We start from the raw sequence: 22362 nt of genomic DNA, 5'->3' as shown, positions 1-22362 counted from the left end.
TACTAAGCGAACAATGACCTTTTCCATACATTTCTACCACTTTTAGCTAACAGTTTAACATGTGTGTACTTTTGCTAACTTCTGCAGCTTTAATGCTAACTATTTCAACTGTTGCCATCACTTCTATCTATAACCATTTTTACCATCCATTAGCTTTCCAGTACCCTCAACCGGTGTTGTTTTTATGTTACAGCTAACTCGGTGTGTCAATTATGTGTATTTTTAAATTGTTATTTTAATTTCTTTAATTCAACTACTACCCTAACTGAATGATCCAAGCCTCAAGAGGGATAGCTTCATTTACGTTCCAAGGGCAAACACATTTGTTGAATATTCAGGTCTGCAAAGAAATGAAGTGTCACTCAACACCTCGCAGGCTGGAAATAGCTAAAGCGGCAGAGCACATGATTGCAGACGCAGGGTGAAAGAGTCCAGTCAACTGTCTTTCTTCACTCACCTTTCAGCTGTCAATATCAAAGCACATTAGCTTAGCATTTTGTGTGAATTTGTTGGGATTACTTAAGGTGTGTTCTTCTAAAAAACTTTTTGGCGCAACAATACTTGACTGCTTGTTCGTCAGCTAAAAATACTCATATTCCACATGCCACTTTAAAGTCCGCTGAGCTGTTTTCCCTTTGTAATAATATCTCTTCCACCATCCATCACGTCAGTGGTTAAACTCTGCTATCATCAAGCCCCCAACAAACAATTCAGTTCAGAAGTCAAGACACTTGTGACTTGATTTAAATATTCCAGGTGACCTTTATGTACACCCTGTTACCAAAACAACTGTAAACAGTCAGTTTCGAGGGAAGTAAACACAGCACAAACATGCCTTGTCTGTGAACCAGTAATTGACAGTACGTGATGTCTCCGACTTGGATGCCTCTGAAGGGATATGTTTACTGAATTAGTAATCTAGACTCATAAATTATTCAATATAAGGCTTTTTCTCAGCGTTTGATTCAACCTTGGCACCAGACCTGGCTGACCTCTTATCTCACTTGTCTCGTTTCTTTTTTGGCCCTCTGACTCAGTGGCAGCAGTCAGACCAGCTTTAATTATAGCCACCATAGCATTCCTTTCCAACAGAATAGGGAGCGATAGATGGAGAGGCGTTCGCAGTGTGAGCAGTATAGAAAAATATGCAAAAATAGAGAAAGACAGAAGAGATAAAATTAATAGAGATAATAGATAATTCCTGTTGTCTGGTTTCATTTCATTTCAAGATAAATGTGCTGCCTTGACTGTCTTGACATGTGTCTCTCTCTTCTCTTAATGCTTAGACAGAACCACAACCATGGGTCAGAAGTTGGAAAAGCTTTCTGAAAAGGATGAAGAATCACTTGATAATTCAGACTGGTCTGAGCAAACTGGGGAAACAGAAATGTTGGAGACAGCAGATCAAGTTGAGAGCAGAGATCAGGACGATGGCAATTTTGTGACCCCTGGAAGTATTGGTGGGAATAGTGGGATCACTATCAGTGGCATCATGGCCGCTGGGCATGCAGGGGGGCTTACAGTCACTTCTGCACGTACAGATCCCCAAACTGGGCAGCCAATCAGACCTCTAGGTATGTGGGGGAACCCTCCAAAGACAAGGGGGGAGAGAGTGGGTGGAGACAGGGAGAGCAAGATTGTCAGTCACAGTTCACAAGAGTCAAAGACTGTCCCGAGCCTAAAGGAGACAAGACAAGCTTCGAACAAAGAGCAAGGCTTTGGGAGCAAGGCTGTGGTCTTAGCTGGGACTACAGCTATGGAGGAGCAGGAAAATGTAAAACAATCTAAACTTGGTTGTCGCAAATTAAGTTTTGGTTCTCAAACGAGGAGTCTATCAGCCTCATGCGATCCAACTCTTGAGGAAGACTTTGTGTTGCTGGAGAGGGATGAAACTTGGACGTCATCCGATGGGGAAAATAACATAACTTTTGGCGACGGGATAAAAATTGAGAAACCTCAGCCATCTATTGAAAGAAGAGTTAATGAAGAGGCCTCTGCTAGCTACAGTGATGGCAATCTCTCACAACAAGAAAAGGACAACGAGAAGACAACCAGTAGAAGAAATGAGACAGCTTCAGTCATGACTTACAGTGTGGAAACACATGCTAAGGGTTCCCCCACAGACAGTTTTCAGAGGGAAAGGGGTCAACATTTGGCTGAAGTGACAGGCAGCAGGTGTCGGCTAAAAGGAGACGGTCATGTCGGAGCTACCAACACTGAGACAACTGGTAGAGCGAAAGAAGAGAGGGAACTTAACAGGAATAACCAAAGTGAAGGAGCAGTTACTACTAATATTAATAAGGAGCACATGTCAACACAAAACAACAGCAGATTGGTAAGAGGGAGCAGTGGTGGTTGGGAACCATGCTCGGAAAAGGTTGCTCCTGTGGAAGCAGGTCAGTCCCATCAAAGCATGTTTGCTGTAGCAGTCTCCAGGAGGGCAAGAGAAGGTGCTCCTGGTTTGTGTACCACAGAAGAAAACATCCAAGAGTTCGGCAAAGCAGCTGACCATCACTTCCCTAGGACCCCTGACTTTGATTTACCACTGCTGCGAGACAATGTTTCATTTTCGTTGGAACAAAGCAATGCTATCCCTTCTCTTCCTTTGCCAGGGAACGAAGGCAGCGATAGAAAGACACAGATTGCCAGCTTAAAGAGGGAGAGTGAACTTGTATGTTTCTCTGCTGTCATCACCCCTCCACCTGTAACTCATCTGTTGCCCATGAGTGACACATCAATGGAAATGGTGGCGTCTGAAGCCACGCCAGCCTCATGTGATTCTATAGATGAGTGTACACGAAAAGAAAAGCCCAAAGTTAAAGGTCCACCTCCACCTGTCCCTAAAAAACCTAAAAACCCATTTATAAAGCTTAAAACTGCACAGTTAAGGTCTACTGATGTGCAAAGACGAGGGAAAGATCATCTGCGTTCTGAGGAGACGGTCAGGAGGAGACACACTTTTGATTTCAATAAAATCCTACCCTGCAACCCTCCAACTAATCAGGACATGTGCTTGCTTTGGGACGAAAAGGGAACTTATATGGTGCCAACCAACATACGACGGCTGTCAGCTGACTTCAGCCAATGGGATCCCTCGCTTGGGAGCATAGATGATCAGTTTGGAGATATGATAGACTTTGACTACTGTGCACGAATGGCAAAACTGTCTCCAGAGGAAGACCTGCAGAACCTGGACATGTTGCAAAGAAGAGTGTTCCTAGAGAGACGGTCCAGGTTTAAAAATTCACCACCTCCTGATGCAAAAAAGCCCCCAAATCCTTACGCATCGACAGATACTGTGCACAACCATGAAGTTACAGCAAAAAATGAAATCCAACGACCAAAACCTGTTTGTTCAGGGAAAAGAGAAATCTACCAGGAGCCCCTATCTGAAAGAGACAGCACACAGGAATACAACTACATCGATACTACCAATGGTAACAATAAAGACACAAGTGAATACAGTAGATATGGGGATGCAGGAAGTGAGGTGGTTTCATACAAGCCTGTGTCTGAAATAATCAAAGAAACAAATCAAATGCAGAGACATCAGCGCCGGGTCAAACCTGAGGGGACCAAAGCTCTGGTTCGGATAGCAGAGCAGAGTCCAAGTGTAAAAGTTTCCCAAATGAAGAACGCTTTTGATGTCCCAAAGAAATCCAGAGAGAGACAACCAGAAGTTCAAGCATCGCCAAAGAAAGGTAAGGACTTTTTGGACTGTTGGTCTAATCAAACTTGTCTTTGTTTACTGACCCAACGGTTAATGTAAGACAGCACGTGTTGTATTAAGATGAGAGGGTACTTTCCAACTGCTCATAACAGACTGTTCAGTGAAAATATGTTGACTTCAATAATAAAGGGTTCATAGTTTGCTTTTGGTCAAAACAGCCTTCTGTTTTGTCCAAAAGAACCTTTTTTTTGTTTAACATGTGATAGCTATTTAAAACGAACTTGGTGAACTCAACATCAAAAAAGGTTACTTCAATTTTCAACCATAGAAAAATGGCAAGTTTTTAAATTACATAAATTGTGGTTTTGACTTTTTTTTTTAAACTTTGACCCTCTGACACTAACTAACGAGCTGTGATTGAGAAAAAAATAAAAGCTCCTTTGTTATCAGGAATTGGTAAAAAAAAAAGTAAAACGGAAACAGAAGAAGCACAAACTACAAAAACTGTTCCGAACACAGTTTTACATGTCTGTATTAAAAAAAACAACAACTATGGGTTATTAAAAACAGCTGATGCATCCATGCTCTGGTGTTATCCTAACAACAGGATCAGGTGTTCTTATGTAATATACAACATTATTGAGTGAATACACTAATTTAATCAAGAGTCTTGTTCTTCCTGAAGGATTGGAACAGTAATTCAATGTGGACCAAAGACAGGACAAACAGCTTCTCACATGGTTTAACTGTTAGTAACATTTACATGATGTTAAAGAACAAAAAGACAACCAGGTGTCCAAGTTCTTCCTCTTCTCTTGATTGACCTTAGCTGGTTTTAAATCTGGGTTCTATTTGGAGGTTCTCCCTGTCTGAACCTCTTGCCAGGTGGATTTACTCCTATAGTTTTAAATCACAGAGAGATGTGTTTGTATACCTTGGTCATTTCTGTGGCAGTCTTGGAAACTTCCCATGGTGTTTTAGCGCCATCTGCTGATGCATACTAGGACATGCTCCAAACCCGTTGACCTTTGAGAAGAATAAAAAAGGAAGGTAACAAAGAACTTTTCCCTCCTCTACTACTCTCTTACATTCATCCATAAATTACACATACTTAGCATTAATGTTGTCTAAAATGAATGAAGGGATCCACATCAAACAAACATATAGTGTTAGAGAAGGTTATTCTGTTTTTCAATTACATAAAGGAGATTACTTATCCGTTTACTCAAACATTAACAACAAATAATTGCAACTAAAGGTTCACTTACATCTCTTTTCTGGAGCTTTAAGCCTTAACAAGTTCTCAGTTGCCAGAAATTGTAGAGAAGGATCTGTTGACTTGCAAGCTCAGCAGCTGTTGATTTCATCCATAGCACTTTCAGGACTTCTCATCTGTTTTGGCTCATGAACTAATTATGAAAGGTTGGCCCCTGGCCTTCAGGATGGCCATTTAGTGTTTTTTAACAATTTATAATAAACCTTCTATTGTTTCGTAATCATTTTCACATCTATTTTCTGACTAAGCAGCAGTTTAAAATGATCAAATTTCACTCTTCTCCTTTCATTTGGAGAGAGCTTAGTAAGATGTTAAAACACAATATAACGCATCAGTCTTCATGCAGCATAAACTGAAAACTAGTGAAATTGTAAATTAACAAAACGCCACTTGCTTATAGGATAACTAACATTTAAATAAAACCAAGGTGTATGCTCTTTGACAGCATCTTCACTGAACAGGCAAACCGAAAAAATAATAAATAGGCAGGATACTTCCTCCATACTTGTGATGCATGGGTGCATTCAAGACGATGAGGAGTAGAGAGGGGGGTTATTGTGTTTGGAAAGCCCAGGCTCGGGTAGGATGGGATATGTGATGGGACAGGGGGGAGGGGAGGGTCTATCTATAAAAAAGGATGCTTTGGCGATAAAAATCCACATTTTTGCAAAGCTGAACAAAATCAAATGAATCAGCAAATATAGTCTACTCCAAAAGACACAGGCAGGGTGAAACACAGTTTTCCTGCAGACCCATCCTCATTCACAGCCCTGGGAAATGAAATCTGACTTTTCATATGCGCATGTGCCGTAGCCGGTCGTCACCGTATCCTATTGAATTGAATTTAATAACGATGAGAGTAGACGAAAGCTAGTCTCCCACAGGTGAGAGGCGAAAAGGAGACCCCTCTATTTGTCAACGGGCATCCTTAAAAACCACTCAATTTCAAACACTGCTTCCCTGCCACATATTTGCACTCAGAACTGGGAATAAGAGCATATCGGCCGAGCTTCTCTTTTTTTTTTGTGTGGAGACAAGGGATACTAGAGCAACGTCCTGCAGGATAAGGGCGCGCCTAAACTACCAGATTCATGTGTTGTGATTGATTACCCCGTGCTTTCGAAAATCTTGCATAGATTTAGGAGGTAAGAAAGCATTAAAAGTATCTTTGCATGGTGCAATTTGCATGTAATCCATCGGCCCGGACTTTGCAGCATCCGTTTAGCTCGCTGCATGGTTTTTTGGGGAATGGGGAGCAGCCCAAAAAACCTTGGGTGGAAATATCTGCACTTGCGTCAGCTGGCGGCGGTCCACCGCAGCTAACTGTTAGCAGCTAAGCTAAGTGGCTAGCTGAACAGATGAGAGGGGTGGTTGTAAAAACACAGTTAACTGGCTGAAGCAGCTGCACTACAATAACCGATTTGACACCTTTTAGTAGACAAAACATTGCACCCTGTACATATCAGCATGTTGGATACTCGGGTGTTCTTTTATCGCAAATGTTAAAGAAAGAGAGAGAGAGACCCTCCCCTCCGGTTACCTCCTCCTTGTTTGTGTGTCAGCGGCTCTAGAGATGGGACCAGCCCCGGCACAGCTGCCGAGCCTCCTGGGCAGTGCGGCGGAACACGGGTCTCATTTACCACCGTCACCTTAAACTTAATTTAACGTGTTTTAAACACATCGCTTCAAAGTCCATCTAGTGCTTTACGCCGTCTTCAAGTGAAAGTCACACGCGGGGCTTAACGTTACCCACCAGAACACTTGTGCATGCTCTATTCTGCCCTCTTAGCAACCGTTGCTAGCTGGCAACCGATGCTAGCTGGCAACCGTTGCTAGCGGGGTAATATTAAACTAATGTTAGGGGGAAAACATGCGAGGCGGTTAAAGATCACAGCCCCGTTTTGATCCCGGTATTTAGCTCGTAGCTATTTTTTTTTTTTTTAAACCGGGGAGGAGGAGTAGACAACGAGCTTCTTGGTACCAGCTAGTGGTAGCAGCCAACCATTGTTTCCACCCTCACTGACTGCATGCAATTTAAACCTCACAAACTGCAATATGACAGCAATACAATCATCTGGGCTGAAATCTGCAGTGGTGATGATAAATCCTTTGGTGTTAAGGATGCACACATATTTAGTCGCGTTGTCCAGATAATCGAGAAAATAACAGTAAAGGGGCATCAGAACACTACCAAGTGAATCAACAATAAAAACCAGAGAAGCCCTCATACACTCCTCCAGCTCACACAATATCTCAGCATTGTTCTGCACCGGCTGAATCAAGGCCTGTCTCTGATTAGCCACCATCATGATGCTCAGTACCATGTGGTGTAAGCAGAGCAGGAAGAGAGGGGCATGTGGAAATGTATGGCATCAACTCGCCAAAGCCTGCAGGGGCTGAAGCAGCTCTTTTTTTTTTTTTCTTCAAATGCATCTTTTGAATGAGAGTTGCTGGTCTTGAATGGAGACCTGATAGAGGCTGAGGGAACACGCTGTTCCGGTCTGCTGTGAACTATTGTCCTGTGTTATCCAGCCAGGATGGAGCCCTGGATTAACATTGTCACTGTTTATGGCCTTTGTTCTGTTCTATGAATCAAGTTATATCAAGGGCAAGTCATTGAATTATAGGGAAGAACATTTTTGATAATCCTACTTGATGGAAGTTTATTTCAAATACAATATCTCGGTCTGGAATTAGTTGTAGCATTGTAGGTAAATTGAGAGACAATTACTAAATTTATAAAATAAGAAGTTAATATGTTAGGGCAGAGACAAACTGCCATGATCCTTAAATTTAACTGTAGCCTATAGACGGTTTGGATATCGCTTATATGGGTATACTTGTTCATATTTTATACGTGCAGATTTTGTATTAAAAAAAAAACACAACTGTGAATACAGTTTGGAGTACATGGATTACACATGAATCATGTAAGATCTATAAAGATGAAGTGTTGGTCGATCACAATTAGTACCCGCCCACACATTACTGACACAGAACAGTGATTGAAATCACCTTTGTGGGTGTATGACTGGCGTAAAGGGATCCTCCTACTTTGGTGAATTCATTTGTGTTTTCTTGAGACAGTTAACCCTAAAACTAACTATAAAAATAATTTTAAAACATTTGATGATACTAGCTAAACTCTGTTAGAGTAAAACTATACGTGTCCTGTATATATATATATATATATATATTATTTGTTTAAAAAGCCTTGACATAGCTTTTCCATTTTCAAAATCAATGACTGAATGTGAATAAGAATAGGATTGAATGAGATGACAGACGTTTGGATAACAGAAAAAGTACTGAAGCCTATACATTAATTTAGTATTTGTCTTCAGACTGGCATCTTGATTATTGCCCTGAGACACTGTTTTTTTCATGTACCTAATTACACAAAACATCCTGTCACTCAGAGGATGAAAATATCCCGCAGGTATGCATGTTTTCCTTCAATTACAATACACCAAACTAAGACTAAGTTCAAGTTTAGGCCTAACTTTAGATCTAACGTTTTCCAAAGTTGATCAAAATTCAAGCAGTTGAATTTGCTGTAAAAAGGTAGTTCACTCTTGAATGAATTCTTGAAGCCGGAAGCAGAAACCAGAGCGAAGGAAGAAACAGGAAGAGTTTGACATGCGTGAGGGGGGGGGGGGGCAGGAAAGGCACGATATTATTAAATGTGGATGAAACATTTGAGCTCATTTCCAGGATCCTGGAGCAGTAGCAGGACATCTCTGATTTACTTACAGGAGATGTGCTAAAAATAAATATGAATGCTTATTGTTTTGCTGTAACCTAAATCAAAATAGTAAAGGATGTTGAGTCTACACGAAGCCTTTATGCACTCGTTCAGAAGAATAAAGTTCCACTGTATGGCCTCAAACTTCATAAAGGCTAATGTCTTCATTTTCACCACTTTGCTCCATTGCCTTTTTGTTACACAGGAAATTATGTTTTATACAATTAACTATGTTTACAACGGTTATAAAGGAAGTGGCTCGCTCTGTAAACCAGTAATAGGGGACAGATTCTGATTTTTAATCCAAAACAAACGTGCTTGACTGCAGATTTAATGTGCTCTAATTTGCAGAGGTGAAGCTGACCTTCATAAGACAGGTAGCATAAATGTAAAAAAAAACTTTAAATTAAGTACCATAAATTTGGTCAAGGGTTGTGCCGTTGGACATACACTGTAAAATATGTCGACAATGAGTTTGTGGATGTTTTAGGATTTCTTTCCTGAAGCGTGTTTAAACTTTTTTTCCGCACTATTTTTTTGGATGGCAGGAACAAATATCTAAAATATCAATCCGCACAAGGGTGAACTGTTTAGAGTAGAGCTTGGCTGATGTAGTGGTCGACTGATAATGAGTATAGATATGGGCCCATATCTTTACTGATAAGACATTGTTTTACAGAACATATGATGCAAAGAACAATGATTTAGGTGAAACAGGAATATTGTCGTCATGAATTTTGTCCAGAAACATGCCGCTATTTCATGGTTGGCAATACTATCAGCTCTGTGTACAGCTTTTTCTTCCAACTCCAAAATCCATTGTCAGCCAACAGGGCAATTATCTGTCATTCTGTCTTAGCTGAAGTTATTATCAGTATTAATGTCTCAAATATCCCCTGTCGGTCAGACTCTAGTTTAAATACAGCTTCTGCCTTATAAACCAACATAATCTATCTATCCAACAGATTGTATGAAATGTCTGCTCTGTTGTGCAATGTTTGTATATATTTACTTTTGTGTGATTTTTTACTTCCAAGTCAAGGCTTTGTATCTAACTTGACCTTCTGTTCTGGTCTTAAACTAATCTGGAAAATGAGATAAGTAGCCAAACACAACTGGAGGAAAAATGTGTCTCCTGCAAAGTTTACCTCAAATATTTGCCAGTAGGTATGCACAGGAACAAACCCAGTCACAGTTAGTAAGCGTAATCTCAGATCAGACCGACTGTGCTGGCAGAAAACCAAGCTTACCCCCCCCTCCCGTATCCTCTGCTTGCTCAGTGATGACGAAGGATCCTAATTTTTTCACATTTTATAACATCAGTTTATGTGGGGAAAATGTTACGTGACAGTAATGCATTTTATTTTCTATGACGTAAGAATAAACTAGTAACTCTGCCTCGCTGTTCTCTTCTTTTTCTCTGTGCAGATATGTTGCGGCGAGTTGTGCGACAGAGCAAGTTCCGTCATGTGTTCGGTCAAGCCGTGAGGAACGACCAGTGCTACGATGACATCCGCGTGTCCAGGGTCACATGGGACAGCTCCTTCTGTGCCGTCAACCCCAAATTTGTTGCCATCATCATAGACGCCAGCGGGGGTGGAGCCTTTCTTGTCCTTCCTTTGCAAAAAGTAAGTGATGTTTTTTTTTCACACTTCACCGTGTCTTTCAGATATATTTTCAAAATAATCACAAGATACTCGTGCCTTGTGCAGACATATATTTCAAATCGACACACACTGATTGCTGACATTTTTGCTTTGACGAACCTAACACTTACTGCTTGCACCACACAGTTGTTCATTATTGTCGTCACATGATAATTTACCTGAAACCACTTGTTTGTTTGTTTTTCAGGGCTTGTTGCTTATGGCATCAGATCAGTTCATTGACTGGCACACTTGCCAATACCATATGTTAGGAAATATCTAAGGCCAATACCATTACCAGCACTTTTACTAGTATGAGAACCAATATCGGTACTGATACCAATGTTAGGAACCACTCTAGTAAAGAGAATGTTTTGATGGACAATTACAGAAAGGCAGTAAGTTTGTATTCAACGTTTATAGAATTGAGGCTGCTTCTCTAACACTTTATTCAGCTGACATTTAGAAGAATTTGCAGCATTAGTCATCCTACACACAGGGGCTTTGATTATCAGAGAGGAAAATGTAACTGGATGACACTGGCAACTGAAGACAACAAATGGACACAGAGTGTAAAACAGACCAAGAGATACACAAGGGTTGTATCAGATTATGGCATTCAGAGTGTGACACAAATCAATCCTATAGGCCTGTTCTTTGCCAGCAGACCTTCAGCACTCTGCTGCTCTGCTGTGACCCTGTGCTGCCATCCCCTGAGGCGCATATCTATAGTACAAACCAAAGATAATCAATGTTTGAATCTGCCTGATAGTAAAGGCATCCAATGTGTATCCTGTTACAGTTGGCTAATTGAACACATGATACTCGCAGAGGGGACAGCAGCCACTGTGTCATTATTTGAGGCCAGTGGGTTAATTGATTTTTATTCACCGTATAAAGTCACGCCTCTGGAGATGCTGCTCTAACTTTAGGATATTTGGCGATTTTGTTGTTTAGCCCAACATGAGGAGAAATTGTAGATAAAGTTAAAAAGAGTCAAAGTGATGGTCATAAAAGAGTCGAGGATTGTTTTGGAGTTATTGAAAAGACTGACTAGGAGCTCTCCAGAACACACCATAATTGATTCAGCTGTGCTCACCAGTCATTTGCATATCTCTAAAAGGTATCTGCTCACAGATCTGTGTTTCTTCTGTCACAGTCTCTCACGCTCTATAATACTCTATAAAAACAAACATGTCTTTTGTCTCACAGACTGGTCGTATAGACAAGGTCTACCCTACAGTATGTGGTCACACAGGCCCTGTGTTGGACATCGACTGGTGTCCTCATAATGACCTTGTTATTGCCAGTGGATCAGAGGACTGCACAGTCATGGTGAGGACACAGTTTTCCTTTTTTAATATATGACATACTGAATGGCTTTTTACACATTTATTGATTGCAGAGGACTGTTAATAAGTCATTCATTCTAAGCTGGGGTTTTGAGTTTTAGGAGTTATGACACCAAAACTTATTTTTTCAAAATGTTTTATTTAGGTTTGGCAGATTCCTGAAAATGGACTGGAGACCCCCCTGTCAGAGCCTGTGGTCGTGTTAGAGGGCCACTCTAAGAGAGTCGGTATCGTGTCCTGGCATCCCACCGCTCGTAACGTTCTCCTCAGTGCAGGTAAGCTTTTCCTGTGGCATTGGGTCCACCTCGTTCCTCTGACTGAAACCTCTGTTTGGTTCATTTTGTCCGCCGTGCACAGCTGAACTCCAGATCTGACCAATCATGTCTGGGCTTGCCTGCTGTTGCTTTGGCTTTGTGTGATGTCAAACGCTTAAAATAAACTATGACAAAGAGGTGTGTAGTCAAGCTGCGCTGCATGTGTCCATTTTAGGTTGCGATAACCAGATCGTCATCTGGAATGTGGGCACGGGAGAGGCCATGATCAACCTGGAGGACATGCACCCTGATGTGATCTTTAGTGTCAGCTGGAGCCGCAATGGCAGCCTGCTGTGCACCGCCTGCAAGGACAAGAAGGTCCGCGTCATTGACCCTCGTAAAAAGAAGGTTGTTGTGGTAAGTTGATTCGGGCCGGGATTTGAAGCTAGAATGCTTCCACGTATGGAATAATCTTTCCCATCATCATACCCACCGAACTGCTGCAGCAAAGCCTTCAAACATTGCTGCCAAGTCTGACAAATGTGTGTCTGTTTGCAGGAGAAGGACAAAGCCCACGAGGGAGCTCGGCCAATGAGAGCGATCTTTTTAGCAGATGGAAACATTTTCACAACTGGATTTAGCCGCATGAGTGAGCGCCAGCTAGCCCTGTGGAAAACTGTACGACAGTAGACTCTCATTGCACCTTAAAAACACATGTACACATGAACACAGCTAACTATAAAAGAGATATGTGTACAAATATTATCAATTGATTCAACCAGTTTCAGCTTTTCAGAATGTAACAGGATTTTCATTACACCATAATAAATTAGTGACATTAACAAGATTATTTCTCTTTCACACATATTAAGAGGTTTTATATGTTTGCAGAATATTTGTTCTTGTTCTTGTTTGGCTATAAATGCACTGAGCGCAGGAATGGCTGAGGAGAACATTATTCACCGTAAGGGTTTACTAAAAATATATCTGTATATTTGTGTTTCCAGGACAACATGGATGAGCCGATATGCGTACAAGAGATGGACTCCAGTAATGGCATTCTGCTTCCCTTTTATGACCCGGACACCAACATAGTCTACTTGTGTGGGAAGGTAAGCAGCCTGTAAAGATCTTTTGTGTCTGTTCTCCAATAATTGAATTCACAAACTGACTTCGAGCTGTGACTTTGTCTCTTCAGGGCGACAGCAGCATCCGGTACTTTGAGATCACTGATGAGGCCCCGTTTGTTCACTACCTCAGCACCTACTCCACCAAGGAGCCCCAGAGAGGGATGGGATACATGCCCAAAAGAGGACTGGATGTTAACAAATGTGAAATTGCAAGGTATTGCAGAAAGTGCTTTGTACTTTTGTTCAGCTAGTTTGTAGTTAGTCCGTTGAGTTATTTGGTTTTGTCAGGAAAAGGCTTTTTTTTTTTGTAAAAACAGAATTGGTCAAAAAAACATAAACCAACATGAAATGTCTCCAAGCAGCACAAGTTACTCAAAGGAAACAAAACTAGGGCTGCTAATAACATATGTTCTTATCGATTAATCTATACCATTAGTCTACCTTTGGTTTCTGAAATCTTAGAAAAAGCTACAAATAAATAACTGCAATCACAAGACTTCAAAGCCAAAGTAACATCAATAAATGTCTTATGTTGTTTGTCTAACAGCTAGAAACGATACACTTTGGTCTTATAGGGATAATATAAAGAAAAAACAAACAGAAAACAGCTGATTATGGAAAAAATATAGGATTTTACTGTTGTTTAATTTACAAATTCTCACTGTCTGATTTTCATCATTATCAGTTAGAGACTGGAGTGTGACTAGAATATCTGTGATCTTAAATTTGAACTTCATGTTTTTTTGAAAATGTCGATAATATACAGATACATAAATTAAATTGAAATGTCTTAGTTATTGTAAATAATCGACAAATGCATTCATTCTTCCTAGAAGATAAGATGTGCTTGTTGACTCTGTATGATTAGTCTTACAAGTTTAACATTTCACTTTCTGTATTCATTACAATCTATCTGTTCTCTCTGTAGGTTTTACAAATTGCATGAGAGAAAATGTGAACCAATCATCATGACGGTCCCACGTAAGGTACGTCTGACTTTTGATCCATGAAAATGTTTTTTTTGTTTGTTTTTAACTGCTGCTTTAAAGACCATCTATTTTTCCTCCATCCACACCTTTCAACATTTGACGTAAAAACCTCAACCTGACATTTCCTCTGTCCTCTCCCCGTCCAGTCCGATCTGTTTCAGGACGACCTGTATCCGGATACAGCCGGTCCCGATCCCGCCGTGGAGGCAGAGGAGTGGTTTGCTGGGAAAAACGGAGGCCCGATCCTGATCTCGCTCAAAGACGGATACGTCTCAACAAAGAACCGGGATCTGAAAGTGGTCAAGACGAATGTGCTGGAGACCAAAACGGTCACGAAACCAGAACCCATCTCTACTGTCCAGAAGCACGTGTCTCCACAGCCCTCAGTAGTAAGTGTTAGGATATCAAGACAAATACTGAATGTATGGACATGCTCTAGATATTTGCTTGAATAACGTTTCATAAACTTGTGTTATCTTTTTTTCTGATTTCATTCTTTCAAAGGATTAACAGTGCTCTTTCTCCTGAGTGTCCTCAAACTTGCACACAGCATTTTTTGCTGACTGTTGCATTCCACGTTCATAGTAATTATTCTGGTTGGAACAATTCATTAAAGTTATGAATCAGCACATACTTCAGTATTTGGGTTTCCATTCAGAGGAAAACAGCTTTAGGGCTTCATTCTCTGTAAAAACCCCTGCTTGTTCTGCCAGGATTAACAGCAACATTTATTTTTAAAGGGATAAGATTCAGTTTTTACCTCCTCGAAAATCTTTAGCAGCGCTCTGAGAGTAAATATGTTGAGTCAAGATGTTTACAATTTGGTTGAGCTAACCCTTTTTTCTGTTTTTGTGCAGAAAATGGAAGATAAACTGGAAGAGGTACTCCGAGAGTTCAAGTCACTCAGGGACCGCGTCATCCTCCAAGACCGACGAATCGCCAGACTGGAAGAGCAGGTCGCCAAGGTTGCCATGTGATACGGTTTTGGAGAGGACCGAATGGACGGGGTCTGCCACGGCCAAATATACAAGATTCGGATCAAAGCTTGGCGTCGTCCCTGCGATTAGGCCAAGCCTACATTCCAAAATGAACTTTTAATTTTTTTTCCCTTGCCAACTTTCACATGTCCCTCAGCCCCACACACACAGAAAAGAAAAAAACTCTCTCAGCTCAAGTTCACATTTGAAGGAAAGACATTTTTGTTGAAGGAAAAGTCTTAACTTTTTTGTGATATCAATTCTCATGTGAAGTTTGTACTTACTACTCAGAAACTGTATGTAGCATCAGTATTTCCATTGTTATCATGATTTCTTTGTGTGTTGCCAAATATGAGTGGTGTGTGGTTTCATGCACTGCTTTTACGTTTATTTTCCTTCTTGAAGTACATTCCAATCACAACCTGGTAGATTGAGTTTGTCGAGCTGGATTCTTTTTTTAAACGATAGCTGTTCAACTTTTATCCTGCCACCAGTTTGCTCATTGCTTACCATCAGATTTATGAATGTGGAAGAATTCCTCGATTCTTCTTTTTTTCCCTTGTTATGCTGGGCTTGAAATTCAACATTAGGTTTTTTTGGGGGGGAAGGGGGTGTTGCATCTATCTGGTGTAAATGTTGTGCAAATGTAGTGGTGCCTCTCGTCACTGTTAAGGGTCAAACTGCAGTCGCCCTCTCCAGTGCAGATTCGGTGTTGGGAAGGGACCACTCACTCGGCTTGTGTTTCACTGAACCCCTGACAAACCGTTCTGTGCACATAATAAAGATTTTACACAGGAAAAGAAAACTCTTCATTTCTACATTTCTTTCTACATTTTCTTCTGTTAAACAATTGATTTTCCTGCAGGTTAAGTGCTGAGTTGTATTGTGTGTCAATTACAGGTCAACTCAAGCTATTGGATATAAATGTTGAAGTTCAGACTTCAGCTAGTATGAAGACAAATATTATACACAGAAATTACAAAATAAATGATCATTTAAAAAAACTATCTGAGATGGTTTCACACCCCTGTTGAGTTCAGTCCAAAAAAATACTTTAGACCATCAAACCCCAGCGCTAAAGCCTAACATGTAAGAATTGCTACCACAATCATTTAAAAAATGTATCTTATTAGTTTTTTGTCAATGACCTTATTGTTTTGACCACCAACTAAAACCTCAATCTCAACCTGAAAGCATTAAAAACCTCAATCCGCTGTTATTTCTTTTGTCACCTGATGGTGGTGCCAACCACCATATCATAATGTAATGAAAACGTTGGTCTCAAACTATTTAGTCCTCTGCTGCAAGAAATACATTTGTTTCATGTTTTGTTTAATTTTGCTTTGATAATATGTTCTCACTTTTCTAAAAAATTGAAGAAACTCACTCCTCACATTGTCAGATTATTCCTCATAAAGTTTTTACTTTGTACTTCACTGTTACTGGTCTCATTAAGCACTTCATTGAATGATTGCTTTTGCTAGTTTATGGCTAATTTAGCTCTATATTTCACAGAATACAGTTGGTCAGTACTTTCAGAGAATAAATCCGAACCTTTTTGTTTTACATGCAGTTGGAGAAAGTGAGAGTCAGCGGTCGAAAAGGTGAGTAAACATTTTTGTGAAGTGTTCCTGCTTCAGTTTCCACTTCATTGTCAGCCAGTAAAAACAGGGAGCCTCTTTTCAACACCATGGCGGAAATTTCTTTAATTTTCTTTGACCTGAAATGTGTAAAGATTTATTAGATTTCCTGAGATACAAAAACATAAAAGTTTACTTCAAAGGTAGCATAGATGTTAATAAAAGATAACAAAAGTGTCTATATTAGAGAGAGAAAAAATAAGGATATGAGTCTTGTGACATCATTAGAAGCCAAGGCTTTGTGTAATACTGTATATTTGCACTAATTGCATAATTCACTTTAATTATTGCATCATCAGATAAAAATGTAACATGAAGATGATGATGGCTCTGGTTTTTGTAATCAATTCTTGGTCAAAAAAAGAGTCAAAATGCACACAAAGGTAACTCTCCTTTTCAAATCGAGGAAACAAAAAAAACATTTCCACATATTGGAGTTGATCTTTATGAAACTATTTTTGGATTTTCTGAACCTCTACAGTGTTTTCAAAACCAAGTCTCAGTCTCAGTCTGAGTCATCAGTACAGGAAGTGACGGTTATGAGTTCAGCTTTGGAAGAACATTTCAGCTTTACCACGGGTAAATATGTGGGAGTGCAAGCCGAACCAAATCAGCCAAAAACCTGAAAATACAATCTTTACAAGGACTTTCAGTGTGCTAACCTTGATTATGAGCTTTTTAATTGCATTCATGTAAAACCCCTGATATGGTGTTCTGATGTAGCTGATTATTTATAACTGTGGTTTACTATCTATCTGTGCTTTGACGTTCCTGCATTGCCACTTTTGCCCACATGTCACTTTGAGTCTTACACTGAAATGTGGTCAGAAGTTGTCGTGTGAGAAACATCCTTTTACAGAAGTAAGAACTTCCTGCTTCTTTATCTAAAGTGAAAAAAATGTTCAAAACACCAGGACAGACTCTACGCAGCAGCACCTAATTCTTCCATCTGTGAGGTAAGACACAACTTCAACCTGTGAACAGATCTGATCTAATTAATGGTGGCTAAACAGATCAATCAGCATTTGGTAAATTGTTCTTCCATGTTGATACCAACTAATGCCATGTATTGCTAGGGGAAGTGTCCGTCTGTATCTTGACTTTTCAGAAGAGTGTGACTCCTTATATACATCAGTCTCACATTCAGCATGTCAGGGCTTTAAGGATATTCTTCCAGAGAGGCTGAAATTAACTGAACTCACATTTTGTTTTATATAATCCTTAAATCGCAGGTAACAAAATTAAAGTTTTCATTCTGCAAATTGCTTCTTGTAATGAAGAGGTGTTTAAGTGCACTATCTACTTTTTACAAAATTGTAATTTCTATCTGGAATTTGCTCCAAAAGAAAGTTCATTTATCTACATTTCTAATTACTAACTTAAATCCATGTTGCATTTTTAGTTTAAACAACCTTTCATAAGGTACACAGCATATGATTAAAACAGCACCCCAGCATAAGTTAAAACATATCTGATGTAGACAATTATAAGTTGGTTCTCCTTGTTCTGACTTCTTTCAAAAGTCTCAAATTGGCTTTAAAATGCAGAATAACTTAAAACATGTATCAACTGTTGTGAAAAACGGATGACCGTTGCATAGTAAGATGTCACTAGATGACTGTTTTCCCCCCAAGTGAGGAATTTTAACTGAAACTTCTACATCAGTTTAATCGCTTTATTCACCACTCTTCTTTTAACATTTTGTGTCCTCCTGTGAACAAAACAGTTCCTCTTATCTCTTTGCAGATCTTCTCTTGAATGTGCCATGTAGTATCGGTACATGTGAAGTTTTTAACAAAAAAAACTCATCCTGTTTTCTTTTAATAGTCGAATGTAACAATAACCAAGAATCTTTGCTGTGAAAAAACGTAGTCTGAGCCCTCTACCCCGGCAGCAGTTTTTAGACATCAAATAAACTGTACAGAAATAATCTATCTTTACGCTGATGATGTTGCTTGCTTGCTGGCTTTCGTAGCTCATATAGAGGCATCAGTATTAATATCAGTCTGTTTCATAACAAGCTAAAAATCTCCTCACATGACCTTTACATTTTTCCCCCTGTGATTTCAGATTGTTTTAAACAACGACAATGAGGATGCAGCTCAGCATGAATGCGCCTGTTGTTCTGCTGTGGGGAATATTTTGTTTGTTTTCTACGGTGGCCATGAGTGCTCCAACCACAGAAAACAACACGCACACAACCGGTGAACCCACCAAAACGACAAAGCAGCTCAGTGCAAATGTTCGTAATGTAACGGTAACTCATCAAACTCACACGCCTGCAGAAGGTGGCGTTGCTGCGACAAAGGAAATGGAAATAGCAACCATCACTAACAACAGCTCAGACGTCAGATCTTCTGATTTGGTTGTCACGAAGTCGGTAGCAGCAACTACAAGCAGCTTGGGGGGAGGTTTTTTTCATAGCTCTGCTGCAGCGACCACAACTGAAGCAAAGTCTCCAAAGAGCACGGAAATGTCAGAAACAGTCAATCCAACAGATGATGAGCTACTTCAGCAATCCACCACTTCTGCCAACATAGTTACCCCTTCAGCAACTTCTGCAGCATCTTTAGCAACAACTGTGCCTACAACTAAACCTGTCTCCACCACAAAGCCTGACGTTACAGAAACGTTTTATCCCACGACCCCTTCTGATAATTCTACTTCGACGCCAGTCTCCACCCAAAACCAAAGCACTCCTTCAACTTCTGCTACAACCACAAAGGCAGAAAGCACCACCTCTGGCGTAGCACCTGTGTTTCACTCCACACAAGAGAAATCCACCAAGAGAACTAATCCTCCGTCTACTTCTTGGACTGTTTCTACCACAAGAATCTACACCCACACATCAGAGAAAGGAATCACAAGAGGGTCCTCGACAGAGCCTCCATCCACTGTTTTCTCCATGAACACGACTGCCAACTCCACCTCTCCCGTGGGAATTTTAATACCTCTTGGACCCAAAACATTTCCAACCCATACAACTAAATCAGCACCAACAAGTCCACCCAGCACTGATTCCCAGCCCTGCTCCAGCCGCGGCGTGGTGAAGCACTGCCTCATCGCCATCGCCTCCCTAGCAGGGTTGGCCACCTTCTTTATTGTCACCACCATTACCCTCTGCACCAAGCTGTCAGCAAGGAAGTACAGGGTGAAGAGACCTCCGCAGGCCACTGAGATGATGTGCATCTCCTCCTTGCTGCCTGAAAGGAACTACTCCTACACCAGGCAACGCAACCCAGTGAGCAACGGGGTGCTGGTGATGCATGCAGGCGGAGACAGTGATGAGGAAGGAGGAGATAATCTCACGCTCAGCAGCTTTCTTCCAGACAATGATTATTCGGTGTAGATGGATTCTTTTTTTTTTTTCAACACTTTTAATAGACTGTATTAAACATGGACGTAATCTCAGCGATGTCATTTCTGAAGAGGCGGTTTCAGGCCCGACGATAGCGGTTGGCATATTGGAAATGTTACCTCCAGCCAACTTTGAGTCAATCTAGAAACAAGCAAAGACGTGGACCTTCATTCTTCTGGCAAACACATACAACGTGCCCACCTTTCAGTTGAATTAGCCACGCCCCTTGTTATGCAAAAATGTTTGCATCACTCTGGGCCTAAATATCATTTCAGTTTTTACCAATAAACGAATGAGCTAGTGAGACCCAAACCGGTCCTTGAACCAGGCTGTAAATATGGGCTTTAATATGTTTTTTTTAGAGACCCACGATGAGAACAGGGATCAAAGAATTTTTTTTAAACATCCTGAGCTGGACCCTGATGGTATTTCACTCAGTGACAGGAGACAGGAAGGCCTTATTCTGTCAGGGGGATTGCTGCTCTTCAAAGACTCAGCTCAGTTTACAAGAGCTACTCTGCTAGCATGGAGCCTTTTATTGTAAAAACGCTGTAATTTGAATTTAACGTGAATGGGTTTATGTGTGGAGATTACTTTTCTGTATTGTGATAATTTATTGACCTATAATGTCTTATTTAAGGGTTTGCTTAGGCTTTATTTAACAGGCTTGTAATGGCTGTAATTGCTTGCAACTCTATCTAGAAGAACTTGGAATGAGCTGAGTTTGTTTTGTTGGGTTAAAAGCAGCTGTGGATTTCTGGAATGTTTCCCTCAACAAACTTGCACTGCAACATGAATTGGGGTGTCATTTCACTGATAAGCATTTCATGATCAGTAATTATTTACTCATTTACTTGTTGAACATGTTGTTGTTTTTTGCCAACTTTGCCAACGATTAGAGCCAAGATTCTTAGAAAAAGAAAATAATGTAAATTGAGCTGTTACATTAGGGGTAACCATTGTTTTTTTTTCTGTGATCCCTCAAGAAGAGATTTTAAATAAGAAAACGTTTTTGGATAATTCAAGCTCTTTTCACAGATGCACTTCTGAAAACTTCTAATGTTTTAATTAGCCTTCACGTGTTCCTCACAGCTGGTAGTCTTCCCTGCAGATATCCAGGATGGGGAACCAAACAACAAAATTTGACATGAATAAAAGTTTTTTTTGCCTTTTTCAATGTTATGTGTAATTGAATGTATTCACAGTTAGAATGTATAAGTGGAAGATAACATACACTAGCGAGCAGAAAAGAGTATTAGGCGGTTTTATTACAAACAAAAAGCCCTCACTGGTAGCTTAACTGTCACATGATATAAATAAATGTGTAAATTTACATACAAGATACATTTTTTACAGAAAAGCTCAAGTGAAAATATTTTAACTAAGCGTTCTTGTTTCTTATGTGCCTGTAAATGGTTAAAAGTCATAACACAACTGTCCACTGTGTGGACCAAGTCACTTCCCTTATTTATGAAAGGCTTTATAGAAGGCTTTTCTTCTGCCCTGGACTGGATTTCATACTCACTTCCCTTCCTGCGAAAAGAAAACAGAGCCCTGAATGCTTATGAAGCCATGTGTGTTTTTCTTCTTCTCCTTTTTTCATATTGAGCAACTGAAACAACAGCAGACACTTGTGACTATCAACAGAACTGAGAATAATGTAAACCAGGAGGATGCGGGACTTCATCTCATCCTCCTGATGACCATATAAAGCTTGACTTGCCGTGACTGATAACACAGAAGACACGGCAAATATGCATAAATACTCAGACACTCTCTCTCCCTAAAGTAGTCTCACACACACACACACACACACACACACACACACACACACACACTGGCCATGTGAGTTGAATTGTCTCTAGAGGAGGAAAAACACCACATTGTTTCTAAGCGTGTGCCCCTCTCTTTCTCGCTCTTCCTTCTGGGTGTTACGGTTGTTCTGGCCACACAGGAACATTAACCTCTTCCTGCATTAGCAGGTCACTCTTACAAGCTGCTCTCCGACTCCTTTTGGCCTAGCAGGGCTGCTGTTAGTCATTAGAGTCACAGGATGAGGTCAGAGGGGAGGCCAGGCTAGCAATCAGAGACTTTATCTGCAGAAAGATGGGGAAATAAGAGTTGATGATGAAGTCTGAAGGCTGAATCATCATCTTTTTGAAGTTAATTCTGTCTTCTGCAAGTCCAGTAAAGCATACAGGAGAGTTGGGGAGAGGTCCCTGTATCCCTGCCCCCACTGCACATCATAAACTCCTACCTAACAAGAACAATCTGTGTGCAGGACGGAGCGCTCAGACACACTTGGGGAAGGGGGGAGGAGAACAG

At 40.5% G+C, this 22362-nt stretch overlaps 2 protein-coding genes across 3 annotated transcripts; both read left to right on the top strand.

Annotated features, from left to right (window-relative positions):
* Nucleotides 1–1285: 1285 nt before the first annotated feature.
* On the top strand, nucleotides 1286–15844 carry LOC132992188 (uncharacterized). The gene is made up of 11 exons (XM_061061368.1): nucleotides 1286–3701; nucleotides 10120–10319; nucleotides 11550–11672; nucleotides 11835–11964; nucleotides 12179–12360; nucleotides 12502–12621; nucleotides 12951–13055; nucleotides 13142–13287; nucleotides 14002–14059; nucleotides 14209–14451; nucleotides 14920–15844. Exons 1-11 carry the CDS (start codon nucleotides 1301–1303, stop codon nucleotides 15037–15039), a joined length of 3828 nt encoding a protein of 1275 aa, XP_060917351.1. The 5' UTR covers nucleotides 1286–1300; the 3' UTR covers nucleotides 15040–15844.
* Nucleotides 15845–17262: 1418 nt separating this feature from the next.
* selplg (selectin P ligand) lies at nucleotides 17263–21194 on the top strand. 2 transcript variants are annotated; one of them, XM_061060769.1, is made up of 2 exons: nucleotides 17263–17707; nucleotides 18750–21194. In XM_061060769.1, the coding sequence occupies exon 2, from the start codon at nucleotides 18769–18771 to the stop codon at nucleotides 20026–20028; it is 1260 nt and encodes a 419-aa protein (XP_060916752.1). In that variant the 5' UTR covers nucleotides 17263–17707; nucleotides 18750–18768; the 3' UTR covers nucleotides 20029–21194. The 2 variants fall into 2 exon arrangements, with proteins under 2 accessions (XP_060916752.1, XP_060916751.1); XM_061060768.1 differs by having other exon boundaries at nucleotides 17264–17635.
* Nucleotides 21195–22362: the final 1168 nt, after the last annotated feature.

The sequence above is a fragment of the Labrus mixtus genome, chromosome 17 (assembly GCF_963584025.1).
Source record: "Labrus mixtus chromosome 17, fLabMix1.1, whole genome shotgun sequence".
Classification (NCBI taxonomy): domain Eukaryota; kingdom Metazoa; phylum Chordata; class Actinopteri; order Labriformes; family Labridae; genus Labrus; species Labrus mixtus.
Note: the sequence above shows the minus strand (reverse complement) of the source record. Positions and strands in the feature narration are given on the sequence as shown.

What these genes read in the sequence shown, in the direction of transcription:
- LOC132992188 (XM_061061368.1), top strand. Translation starts at nt 1,301, where the DNA reads ATGGGTCAGAAGTTGGAAAAGCTTTCTGAAAAGGATGAAGAATCACTT. An exon ending in GTAAAAAGAAGGTTGTTGTG is followed by an intron (nt 12,361 to 12,501) that starts GTAAGTTGATTC and finishes GTCTGTTTGCAG; the next exon opens with GAGAAGGACAAAGCCCACGA. An exon ending in TAGTCTACTTGTGTGGGAAG is followed by an intron (nt 13,056 to 13,141) that starts GTAAGCAGCCTG and finishes TTGTCTCTTCAG; the next exon opens with GGCGACAGCAGCATCCGGTA.
- selplg (XM_061060769.1), top strand. Translation starts at nt 18,769, where the DNA reads ATGAGGATGCAGCTCAGCATGAATGCGCCTGTTGTTCTGCTGTGGGGA.